Source organism: Petaurus breviceps, unplaced genomic scaffold (assembly GCF_028583685.1).
Source record: "Petaurus breviceps papuanus isolate PSGF00001 unplaced genomic scaffold, PetGlider_PUasm1.0 90740, whole genome shotgun sequence".
Lineage (NCBI taxonomy): Eukaryota > Metazoa > Chordata > Mammalia > Diprotodontia > Petauridae > Petaurus > Petaurus breviceps.
Window position 1 is genome coordinate 252,088 of NW_027187330.1, and position 12,554 is coordinate 264,641.

At 38.9% G+C, this 12,554-nt stretch overlaps 1 protein-coding gene across 6 annotated transcripts in view; it reads right to left on the reverse strand.

The window, feature by feature from the left end:
- Window positions 1-12,554, reverse strand: part of ALDH18A1 (aldehyde dehydrogenase 18 family member A1) — a 63,633-nt gene that overhangs the window by 33,316 nt on the left and 17,763 nt on the right. For 4 of the 6 annotated variants that reach the window (XM_069067087.1, XM_069067084.1, XM_069067085.1 and 1 more), the window contains exons 3-7: window positions 9,038-9,261; window positions 4,375-4,524; window positions 4,190-4,294; window positions 1,522-1,680; window positions 878-968 (exon numbers count right to left, since the gene is read on the reverse strand). In XM_069067087.1, the coding sequence (XP_068923188.1) occupies window positions 878-968; window positions 1,522-1,680; window positions 4,190-4,294; window positions 4,375-4,524; window positions 9,038-9,261 (729 nt within the window). The remainder of the gene's footprint in view (window positions 1-877; window positions 969-1,521; window positions 1,681-4,189; window positions 4,295-4,374; window positions 4,525-9,037; window positions 9,262-12,554) is intronic. The other 2 variants (XM_069067088.1, XM_069067089.1) reach the window with 2 other exon arrangements.

Genomic DNA, 12,554 nt, shown 5'->3' on the forward strand with positions numbered 1-12,554 from the left:
TAAGGGCAGTGGGAAAACAGATCCAATACTGCATTGTTGGTAAAGCTGTGAATTGGTACAACCATACTGTAAAGCAATTTGGAAACATGCCCCCCAAACTATTCAAATGTGCATAGCCTTTGACCCAATGATACTATTAATTGTCTACCTCAAAGAGATAAAAGAAAGGGGACAAGAACCCATACATTCAAAAATATTTATAGCAGCTCTTTTGGTAATGGCAAAAAATAAGAAAGTGAGGGGTATTTATCCATTGAGGAATGGCTAAACAAGTTTTATGGTATATGAATGTGAAGGAATATTATTTTCCTGTAAGAAATGATAAAGGGGATGATTTCAGAAAAAAACTTGAGAACATTTATATGAACTGATGCAAAATGAAGTGAGCAGAACCAGAAGAACAATTATATAGTAACAACAATTATGATTAAGATAATGAACCTTCAAAGTCCTAGTTAACTCTGATCAACATAATGACTAACCAAATCCCATAGGACACACAAAGAAACATGCTATTCCAGATAGAGAGTTGATGGACTCGTAGTACAGATGGATTTTCTTTACTCTTTTTCTGGATGTGGATAACACACAAATTTCTTTTGCTTAACTACACATATTTGTAATGGATTTTGTTTTTCTTGTCTTCTCAGTGGTTGTGGGAGGGAGTCAATTCAGAACTGAAAATAAAATTAAACTGATTTTTTTTTTTAAATGAGGAGAGCTAGAGTCAGCCAGGAAGCAAGTGTGCCAAACTCTAAGAAGAAGAAAATGAAGAAAGACAGTGCAGTGTGTACCAGGTTCCAAAACCATGAAGGGACCTTAGACAACACTCATTTAGTGTGGTCACAGATGAAAAGAAAATAATATCACCACATACCTTCTACATCTGAAAGCACAATCAAGAGGTCAGTTTTCATTTCCACAGCCAGACGGGCAGCCAAACTGTCATTATCTTTAACACTAATGACCTAGAATTCAGATAAAATATCATGAATGAACCACACTACTTAAGAAGGAACCCAGATAAACATGAAGCTATGCACAAGCAGCAAACAAAGCCAAAGTTCCTGCAGTCTAAGGAACTTAGTCTTCTCTGCTCATTCTTCCTGAGAAAACCTTAGTGGAGAACCAGACCTAGAGTGGGAGAACCTTGTCTTCCAGTCCTGCCTCCACTTGCTCCCTGGGTCTCAGTTTCCTTATCTGTAAAGTGAGGGGTCGAGTCCCTTCTCCCAGCTCCCACGCTCGGGTTCTATGACCCCTCTTTGAAGCATCAGGCAGCTTCCCATCTACTGTACAACGTGAATGAGTTATATTCCTAGGAATGCAGGCCACTTGGTCCTACTAAAATTCCTATTTCACTCAGTGTTCACCAAACTCTTTCATCTTCATGATCGCAGCCTCCTTGATGAATTCTTCACCTCACTCTCATCAATGCTCTCATATCTTGGGGTGGTTAGTACATGCAGTACAGCAGGCATTAGTAGCTCCAATAGGCTCCACCCAGAGGAATACTTTACCCACATTTACCCCCTGCAGGTCACTATTGGGCTCAGCTGGGGGGACAACAGCATCATTTGTGTTGACAATTGGGACTATGTTCATGCGGAGCAGCTCATGGAGTGTTCCATTGAGGTTCCGCCGTTTCTGCTCATCATGAAAATCCAGGTTGGTCACTAAAATCTAAGAACAAATAAATAAAAAGTATCAGAGAGAAAGAATCAGAGAACCCTCAGGCTAAATACACACGGAGAAGATGCTACCTCAACTACCTGGCTAGGTGGCCACGTCAAGATAATAGTCATGTGGTAAATGGGCCTTCTACCACAACCACTCAGGATGAAGCAGCTGTCAATTCAGTGAGGGTTCTTAACCTTTCTTGCACCATGGATCCCTGTGACAGTCTGGTGAAGCCTACGGATCCCTTCTCAGAACATTATTAAGTGCATAGCATAAAATCCACAGTATTACAAAGAAACCACTGACATTTAAATATGGTTATCAAGACATCTTTGAAAACAGTTTCACAGACCCCCCAGTTAAGAAGCCCTGCTCCAGTAAAACTGTTGGTGGTAATGGAGAACACAGAAAAGAATAAAACTAGCAATAAAAAAAAAAGCTCTTAAGAGAAGGGAAGAAGTAAAGCTTGAAAAAAGCCCAAAAAAGTTCTTTAAGAAAAAAGTTCTGCAAGTCACAGAGCCATGACCCTGACCATGGACATAGGAAACCTATCCCCATGAGTGAAGTGGGCAAACTTGGAGAAGTAAATCAGAGACGAGAGAGCCCAGATTCCACAACGGAAAAAATGAAACTTAGCAAACCTGTTTAGATCCTAGACAAGGTCACACAACTTACTTAAGATTCTCAGAAAGGCATGGACAAAGGCCTTTTGTAAAGGATGATTAGAGAAGATAAGGGGCCGAGGGACAAAAGTTAAAGTCCACATGGAGATAAAAACACCTGCGAGTAACAAGAGGCCCAAGAATTGCTATCTACAGAGAGATTAGCAAATAAGGTGAAACACTTGGACAACTATACATCAGAAACAACAGTTAAAGAGTCAAGATATTTAATGGTTTGACAATTTTAAATGAGAAAGGGAGAGACAGAGAAAGAGAGACAGAGAGGCAAAAAAAGATAGAAACAGAAAAATCAGAACCATGGAAACAGAAGGGGAAAATGATCAGAGAAAAATAAGAGAGATAAGATACAGATAAACAAAGGCAACAGAAAGGAAGATGGGTGACTTAGCAGTTTGTGGCAAATGTACTTCATGTTGTGCACCAGCACTACGGGCATCAGAAGAGAGCTCTCAACGCCCTTTGAAATAGTAATGGGCTTTCCAGCAACTTAAAATTCCTTCAATGGCTCCCCATTGCCTAAAAGATTAACTCCTCAAACTGCCATCTGAGACACTACAGCCTGTGGACCCGATCCCTCATTGTAGTCCTACTTCATACACACTGCCCTGAACACTGCCCCAGCAGGACTCCCAGTCCTGTCCTGATCTCCTCTGGCCCTTTTTCCTAGTCATGGGTTTGGGTGTACCATCTGACAACTCAGAAACAACCTTTGTCTACATCTTGATGTGAAATCCTTCCTTTGCAGGACTAGTGGTGGTACCACCTTACCCAGGAGGTTTCACATCTTCCTTTCTGTCCTTCATCTCTGCCTTTCTGTTCTGACTTCTCTGATGCACTTCCGTGGGACATCTCCATTTGTGCTCATGCATCATGACCTTGTTAAACTGTAAGCTCTCTATGGGTAGGGAACTTAGCCTTTAAAAATCTTTATAGCTTCATCACCCAGCATATGGAAGGCACTTAATACTTCTTAAGTGGATTTTTGAGCTCTGCAATAAAAATCAACTTGTCTATTTTGATTATGTAAGAATGTTTGAGCTGAAAGAGGCATCAGAGATCCTCTAGTCCATTCTACTTAAAAAGTAAAAGTAGAATCTTGAAGGTCTGGCACCTGTGTATAGGATGACACCAGACACAGTGGTAAATGGGAAAAATGTGAGAGCACCTGATTTCAGTCCTGGCTCCTGCACACGCTGGTGACCCTGTTCAAGTCTGTCTGGGCTTATTCTATTATCTGTAATGCTGGACAGTTGGATGAGTTTAAAAACCATGGTTATAAAGGGACCTGAATTGGAAAGGCCTGGCCTATGGGGAGGGCCTCTGGCCAAGTATCAAGAAACCACAGCAAGACCACCACCACATTCAGGGTAATAATTACAACATACAAACTCTCTCTTCTGGTATGCACTTGTTCAAATCAAAACTAATTAAAGAGTCTGGATGAGGGATCCTATTATCAAGAGAGGCAGAAGCACAAAGGGAAATGCAAACCATCCTTGGTCTGAGGCAGTGTGCAGGGGGTATCACAGGACACAGAGAGCAGGGTCTGACATCAGGGAGACCTAGGTTCAAATCTGACGTGAGATACTTCCTTGCTGGGTGACCCTAGCCAAGTTACCTAACCTCTGCCTATAAAATGGGGATGATAACAGCACCTACCTCCTAGGATTGTTGTGAGGGCCAGATGAGATGTTTGACAAGTGCTTAGCACGGTACTTGGCACATAGTAGCTGTCCTTCCTCTCTCTCCTTTCTACCTTAAGCTACTGAATTCACAGAAAAGCTGAGGATGAACTTCTAGGCTTGTCAATCAGTGTGACAGGCTCTCACCTGGGCAGCACAGATGCTATACTGTGTGAACATCGCCTCGTACAGGGCCATCAGCCCACTCTGCCCAGCAGCCGCACAGGCTCGTGCCTCTAAGACAGGAATCGCCTGCAACAGATCCACAAGACAGCATGTCATTAGGAAGAACAGGGGCACGTCTTTAAGCATCCTGAGCACTCATGACCTACCATCTCATTAAGTTGATTCTGTCCCGAATGCAGAGCTTGCCGCACACTCTGAGACAAGAGGATTTCATGCCGCAGTCGCTGCTTCCCAAAGGCTACAGCCCCACTGGTGACCAGGATCATCTCTCGGCCTTGATTCTGTAGCACTGACACCTGCCAGGAAGAGGAGATATAAGCCCAGGAATCCTCTCCACTGTCACAAAGGGGTTGGACTAGACAATCTCTAAGGTTCCCTTCCAGCTCTGTGATTCAGGTATTCAGTCATTAGCCCTAAAACAGAGGGCCAAAGGCGGGTACCCACGTGCACCGAGCAAAAGTTGATCCCACTCCTCCTTTCACATTTTAATCTTGATTTCAGGAGTGGAAGCATTGGTCAGCCTATACCTGCCCCCAGAGTCTCCTTGAAGATGTAATGCCTGCACTAATCACCAGGAACCACTGAGAATTAGGTGTAGGGCTGTGGCTTCCTGCCTTAGCCCAGGTGCAAAAAATCCAGTCAGTATGAGAAAGCCTAGACAATTCACTAGATCAGACTATTTAGTTCTAATATCTAATGCCTGAAGACTTTCAGTCCTGATGTAGTGCTTGTTTTCTGCCATTCCTACTGTATTTCCTATAAAGGAACATGATAGTCTGTCAAAAGAGTTTCCAGTCTCTTCTTCCAATTAATCCTATATAATTAGATTGCCAGATTCCATATCTGAAACAGTTTTCATTAATGTTACTTTCTCACTTAAAAAACTTTCAGTACCTCTATCCTACCTCCTTTAACTGACCTCCAAGAAACTCTAGAAAAAGGTATGTGAACTTGTTTTTTAATATTCTGACAACTGTATTTCAACTTAACTGGTTTCCTTTATAATACCATTAATCTTATTTTATTCATTTAAGAAAACTTACTCTGAGGTAGTGTCCACAGACTCTAGCAGACTGCCAAAGGCATCTAGATATATGGAACAGCATGTGCAAAAAAAAAAAAACATAGTATAAAGGGCAGGGCAAGGAGTAGTCGAGTTGGATAAGGACACAGAACCCTTGAAAGGAAGTAATATAAGATGATGCATGATTGTGAAGGGCACTGAACATCAAAAGGAGGAGCCTTCAGGTTCCTCAGTTCAAATTGTATCCTGTGTACATAATAACCCCTGGTGGCAATGAAAACTCCTTGAGGCAAAATGTACCATTTTCTAATCTCTGTGTGGTCGGCACCTAAAACGCAGCTCAGCAACACACTCAGAGGAAATCTCAATGTTAATGAACTGGAAACTACTGAAGAGCTCTGAGAAATTAATTTGACCAGATCAATGCATAAAGATAACATCTAATTGCACAAAAATGCTCTGGAGGTAGAAAGACCCATTAAGAATCTACTTCAATTTTTATACAAGGAACATAAATAAAACATAAATATGTTAATATTTATAAATATTAGTATCAGTGCAATATAATAGTTAATATTATCTTAGTAAAGAATATTATAATTAATATAAATATTAAATAAAATAATAAAACAAAACAGACAATTTTTAAATGCATAAATGTAGATTCCTTCCTGGCCTTTGCCTCACTGGAACCAAAGGCCTAGATGAAGACTATTCTCAAGAAAGGATAAATGACCTCCTAGGAAAGAAACACATCAGACACCCTATACCTGATGGCTCTACTTGAAGTAAGAAGAAAAAAGAATTAGACGATTAGGAGGTTTCAAAGGCAACATTTTTGGAACTGTACAGTCTGAAAACTGAAAATCCTGAAGTCACATGAGGAGAATGCCCACAAAGATGAGAAAGATGATCTGATGATGGTGAGACACCACACCACGCACATGTCAAGTCTACCTACTACTACTCAGAGAAAAGGAGAAAGGCCTCTGGAGTTTGGAAGCTGAGCAATCAGTAAACCAGACAGGGAGGGGAACAATAAGCGCGGAGAGAGAGATACAGTCAGGCTGAACCATGTGCATGGGGACATAGTACACCCTTGATAACTGCAGGCCTACCTAACTGATCCTGAATATAAACCAAAGACGACAAATTGTGATCAGCTGCTAGAAAGAAGAAAGCCTCACATAAAATTTAACAGCGTCTGTATCAACAAAATCAATGCAACTAGAATAGTAAGTGAGGATACTAATGGAGGGGAAAGAATTTTCATATCAAATAGTTCTGATACCTAATATCCAAGAAATATAGAGAACTGATATAAATATATAAAACAAGGAGTATTTAATTGGTACATGGCCAGAAGATATAACAGGTAGTTTTCACATGAAAACATAGAACCTATCAGAAACCATATGAAAGAATGTTCCAAATGATTAATTAAAAAATGCAAATTTAAAAACTCAAAAGTTTCACCTCATATCATAAAATTGGTAAAGATGACAAAATAAGAAGATGGTAAATGTTGGCGAGGTTGTGGGAATACAGGCATATTGATGCACTGTTGGTAGAACTACATATTGGGCCTACTATTCTGTAAGATATTAGAACTATACTAAAAGTCACAACTACACATATTCTTTGTCCCAGTAATAACACTATGGACATATACCCAAAGTCAAAGATGTAGGTACAAGTCTGACATATATGAAAGTATCTACAGAAGCACTTTTTGTAGAAAGGAAGAAAGGAGGGGAGTGGAGAAGGAAAGAAAGAAGGAAGGGAGGGAGAGAGGGAGGGAGAAAGGAAGACAGAAAAGTGGATACACATCAATTGGGTAATGTCTGAACCAATGTGGCAAATAAATGCAATGGGATATTGCATACACAGAAATAAATAACAAATATGTACAATTCTGAGGAACTTTAAACAACTTATATGAACCAATTCAAAAGCAAGCAAAACCTTTTGTTATCTGAAAAAATTAAATTTTAAAAAAGTAAACAGAACCAAGAAGACAAATTTACACAATAACCGCAATAATATAAAACACTGAAGAACATTACAAGTCTGATTAATACAATAACCAATCTTGACATTAAGAGAACTAATGGCAAAATACACCTTCTCTCTTCTCTCTACACAAAGGTCAGACATGGTCAATATGTTGGTTTGACTTAACAATATTTGTTTGTTATAAGGCAGGGTTCTATTGGCAGGGAGAGGGTTGTAGGAAGAGTATTACTGGTAATAACATCAATGTTAAAAAAGTTTCAATAAAACATTTTTTAAGTTACTGAAACAGTACTATTTGTGTGGCAGACAGTGTAGCAACAATACTGTCTACACTGGGGGGGGGGGGTGGCGGCAGCAGGAATAAAGAGGTCAGCACTGATAGGAGAAAGACTGTCAGTAAAATCAACATGAAGGCAAAAAAAAAGTCATAGATGTTACCAAAGTTTTGACCAAAAGAGACTGGAGAAATAGTGTTACCAATGACAGAAAGAGTTAAGTCAAAAGGAGAAGAAGGTCTTAGAGAAAAGATAATACTTGTTTTGAGACATGTTGTGTTTGAGATCCTAGCAGGATGTCTAAGTGTCCTGGACTCTGAAGATGGCTCTGGTCTGGAGATGAAGATCTAGGGAGTCATCAGTATAGAAGTGGTAGCTGAAATTAGTGAATGAATGAAGTGGATGAAAATGACAGGGAAGAAAAAAGACCAAGAACAGAACACTGAAGAATGCTAAGTTTAAGGGTTCAAGAAGACGACAAGGAGGTACAGCTATAGGCTTGAAGAGAAAAGAAAAATGTTCAAGAATAGATGCTGTTGAGTAAATATAGAAAGAAAAAGAATAGCCTGGAAGGCTAGGCGAGGTTATGTACCATACATGTATAGTGGGTGAAATCAGCTGCATTTTGAAACTCTCTCCACAAGAGAATTGTAGGAAGCTCTCCAGAAAAGGAAATGAGAAGACCCGGGACAGCACAAGGTTCAGGGATGGAGGAATAGACTAAGATAAAGTGAGATCACGGGACCAGAATTCATACTGACAACAAAGCAAAGGTTTAATGCAGGCAAGGAAGCTGGGAAATGTCAAAGGATAGAGGATGGGTCAGGGAGAGGAAATTTAAGATTTAGGAACTTGAAAGTAGCAGTTTCATGAGACGGTGAAGATGCAGGTGAAGTAGAAAGGAGGTGCTGTGTCAACAAGTACCTTGAGAGTAAACTATGAATAGACTAACAATTATTTTGTAGAAAAAGAACAAGAGAACAATCTTGTGTACCAATTTCACGTCAGAGACTGTCCCCTAACATAAAAGTCTAATGAAAATAGCTTCTTGAAGATTTTTAAGGTAAAATTAAGGAGAGGCCATATGCATTCTATCATCACATGATTAAAAAAACACTACCATCTAAATAAATATACCTTTTATTTACATATAGCACTTCTCTCTGAGGAACTGAAATAGGAAATTAATTGAGTGGATACAATGCCATCACTCTAACACCCATTTTGCTGTTGGTGCCCTATGATGTTGCTCACCTCGACCCCCATTTTCTTATTTTGTCACTGTGGTCTACACTGATGAAGGGACTGTCTAGATTTTCTCACTCAAATGTGAATTAGGAAGGGGTTTTTTTGAGCTGTTCTTTTTCATCTTAACACTGATAACTGGAGCATAGTATTTAAGTCAGCAAAGACATTGAATTTCCAAGGTGGGGTGTGTGTGGGAGTTTGTGTGAGACTGTGTGTGTGTGGGTGTGTGTGTGTATGTGTAATCACCTGCTCAACAATAGATGCCAGCCGCCCCAGTGCCAGGCCACATTCATCCCCTCGGGTCACCACAGCACTTCCAAGTTTCACCACAATCCTCTTGGCATGCTTTAGCTCACTCCGGTGGGCAAAAGGCTTGCCATGCGTACGAATGAGGGGCACTGTGATGAAGGGAATGTTGCTCCAAGAACGAGAAAATTTAAGTCTGAAGGCCGATCGTTGGATGAGACAATCTGGAGATCAGGGGAAAATAATATCCTTAACAAACAAAAACCCCCAACAAAATACAAGCCAAATAAAACAGCTACCTCCTGCTGCTAAAACATGGTGGCTTGAATTCTACAATTCAATATCACTATTCAAAAAACTTTGCTATTGTAGCTGATTGACATTACTGAGCTGCCACAGTGTTCTTAGCATTATTAACAAGAATGAGTGGAAGCCTGTGGGAGCACAAGCTCTAGACTAGTATAAAAACATACTGCACATAGAACAGAAAAGATTCACACAATTACACAGAGGCAACTCACAACAGGGACCTTCTCTTACTTATCTTTGCATCTTCCACATCTACACAGTACATACTGAGTAATTATTTGCTGAATTAAGAAAATTGTGGTCAGTCCGATCTGAAACTTCCCTCCCTGTCAGTGTGACGACCCATGGCCCCTAAACCAAGAAAACCGAACCTGAAACCAAGAAAAGCAGGGCATAGAGGGGGTGGGAGCGATGAGTTCTGAAAGGAAAAGTGACCTTGTTGGACGCTGATCCTTTCCTTCACTTTTCAATAGATTATCATTGACTGCCATGCAATCAAATTGCAAAGGTAAAGCATTCTTAACACTCAGAAAACAGTTTCTTTCAATGATCTGAATAGAAGTCACTAGACAGCTAATGCCATTAAATATGGAGAACCACTTAGAAACAGAATTGGCTTTCACCGACAGTCATGTGTTTCCGCACAGTGAAGTCTTCATTTGGATGTTGAATGCTACAGAGAAAATAAAGACTAAGTTTGGACAACATGATCTGAAAATTCATAATTCTATTAATATATCTACATTGTTATTAAGAGATGTGGATGAGATGCTGTCATTTTTTTTAAAACATCAAAAAGTTTTGGGGTGGCTAGGTGGCACGGTGAATAGAGCACTGACCCTGGAGTCAGGAGGACCTGAGTTCAAATCCAGTCTCAGACATTTAACACAAAACAAGCAGTGTGACCTTGGGCAAGTCACTTAAACCCCAACTGCCCTACCTTCCACCCTCCAAAAAGCAAAAAGCAAAAAAAAAAAAAAAAAAAAAACATCAAAAAGTTTTGTTTTGTGTAAGGAATGCTAGAGAAATCACCATCTCTTCTACTTGCCTGGTTTTTTTTAAAATAGTCTTTCTTGACTCCTGACTTGTAAGTCAAAGTTTATAAAGCCTGAGAGGTGCATTCTTTTAAGGTCAGATTGATGCTTAAAGAATTAATAATCATTTATAATTTATTAAACAAAAAAGTAATAGCAAACAGTAAGTAAAAATTAAAAATTAAACAAAAGTCAAATATTTTTTAAAACTTTTTTATAAACTTTATAGATTATAATTAAATCTACTATCTATATTTTTTCCAGACAAAAAAATGGACTCCACAAATATTTATTGAGAACCCATGTACAAGACACATGTTAGGTACATGTATAAAGACGAAAAATTACATGGTTAAGAAGCATACATTCTATTAAAGGAAGAAATGACATACAGAAAGGTAAATATAATATAAAATAGATATAATGGGGTCAAGGAGAGTTCCAGACAAAATCATCCAGGAAAATCTGAGGAGGAAAAGAACACTTTCAACTAGGGGTGGAAGGGAGGCACCATCAGAGAAGGTCTGCTTCACAGAAAAAATGGTACTTGAGTTGAGCCTTTGAAAGAGGGAATTTTGACAGATTATGAAGGAGGCAGTGGAGATGACAGCTGACACAATACACAGAGGCAGGAAATATCCTGTTGAGTTCAAGGAAATGCCAGTAGTTAGTTTCATTGAAATGTAGAGTGCATGAAGAAAAATGATGTGAAATAAAGCTATAGCAGATAGGCTTTGAATTCCAGTCTAAAGTATTTCAATTTTATCCTAAAAATACCAAGGAATCAGTGACTTTGAAAGATTATTTTGGCAGTTGTGAAAAGAATAGACTGGAAAGGTTTGAGAATGGAAGAAAGCAAGATTATTAAGGCAAGAAGTAATGAATGTCTTGAACCAGAGTGGTGGTGGCATAAATCAAGATAAGGTAACAGCTTTAAGAGATGTTCTATGGAGAGAATTTTCAAGACTTAACAGTTAGATATTAGCAATAATGGAATGGCAAAGACAACAAAATTTTCAAGCTTATATGACTGAAAGAATGAGTGATCAAAAGAAATATGGAAGTTGGAAATTCAGTTATGGACATTTTGAGTTTGAGGTGCCAGCAGGACATTCAGGTTGGATATGTCTACATTTGGAGATGTAGGATTGCAATTTAGGGTAAATATTAGGGTTAAAAATAGAGTTTTGGGGGGAATGAACAATTTATGGTATATGATTGTGATGGAATACTATTATGCTATAGGAAATGATAAACAGGATGATTTCAGAAAAACGCAGGAAGACTTACATGAACTGATACATGGAGAAGAGAGCAGAACCAAAAGAACACTGTATATAGTAACAGTGACATTGTATGAAGTTCAACTAAGAATAACTTAACTATTCTGAGCAATACAATGATCCAAGACAATTCCAAAGACTTTATAATGAAAAATGCTATCCACCTCCAGAAAAATAAAAACTGATGGAATTTGAATGCAGATCGAAAAATGGGTTTTTTTACTTTCTTTCTCTGAGGTTATTTTTTTTTCTGGTCTGTGTTTTCTTTTGAAACATGGCCAATATAGAAGCATGTTTTGCATAACTTCTCATGCATAATCTATATTAAATTACTTGCCTTTCCAAGGAAGGGGAGGGGAGGAAAAGAGGGAAAGAAGTTAAAACTCAAAATTTTTAAAAATGCATGTTAAAAAAATTTTTTTACATGTATTTAGAAAAAAGCAAAATAAAAGACACAAAAAAGAGGTATGTTTTGGGGAATCCTCCACATGAGGTAATAATTAAGCCTACTGGGAGTGGATGAGATCATCAACAGAGAGACTGTTGAGAAAGAAAAGGACCTAGAACAGAAAGAACTTCTGTTAACACTCACACATAGTGTGACAGAAGGAAGATAATGAATCAATAAAGTAGGCTGAAGGAGAAGCAAGGAAAGTAGGAAAACAAGAGGAAAGCAGTATCACAGATAAAACCAGGATAAAGCATCTAAGAGAAAGGGGTGGTCGACAGTGTTGATACTAATTAAAGGTCAAGAGGAATAAAGACTAAGGCCACTAGATTTAGCAATTCAGAGGTCACTGGTGAGAGTTGTTTCACTAGAGTGGTAGGATGCCAAATTATAAAACTTTGTAGGAGGTAATGAGTATAAACTACTCCTTTAGGAATTTAGCA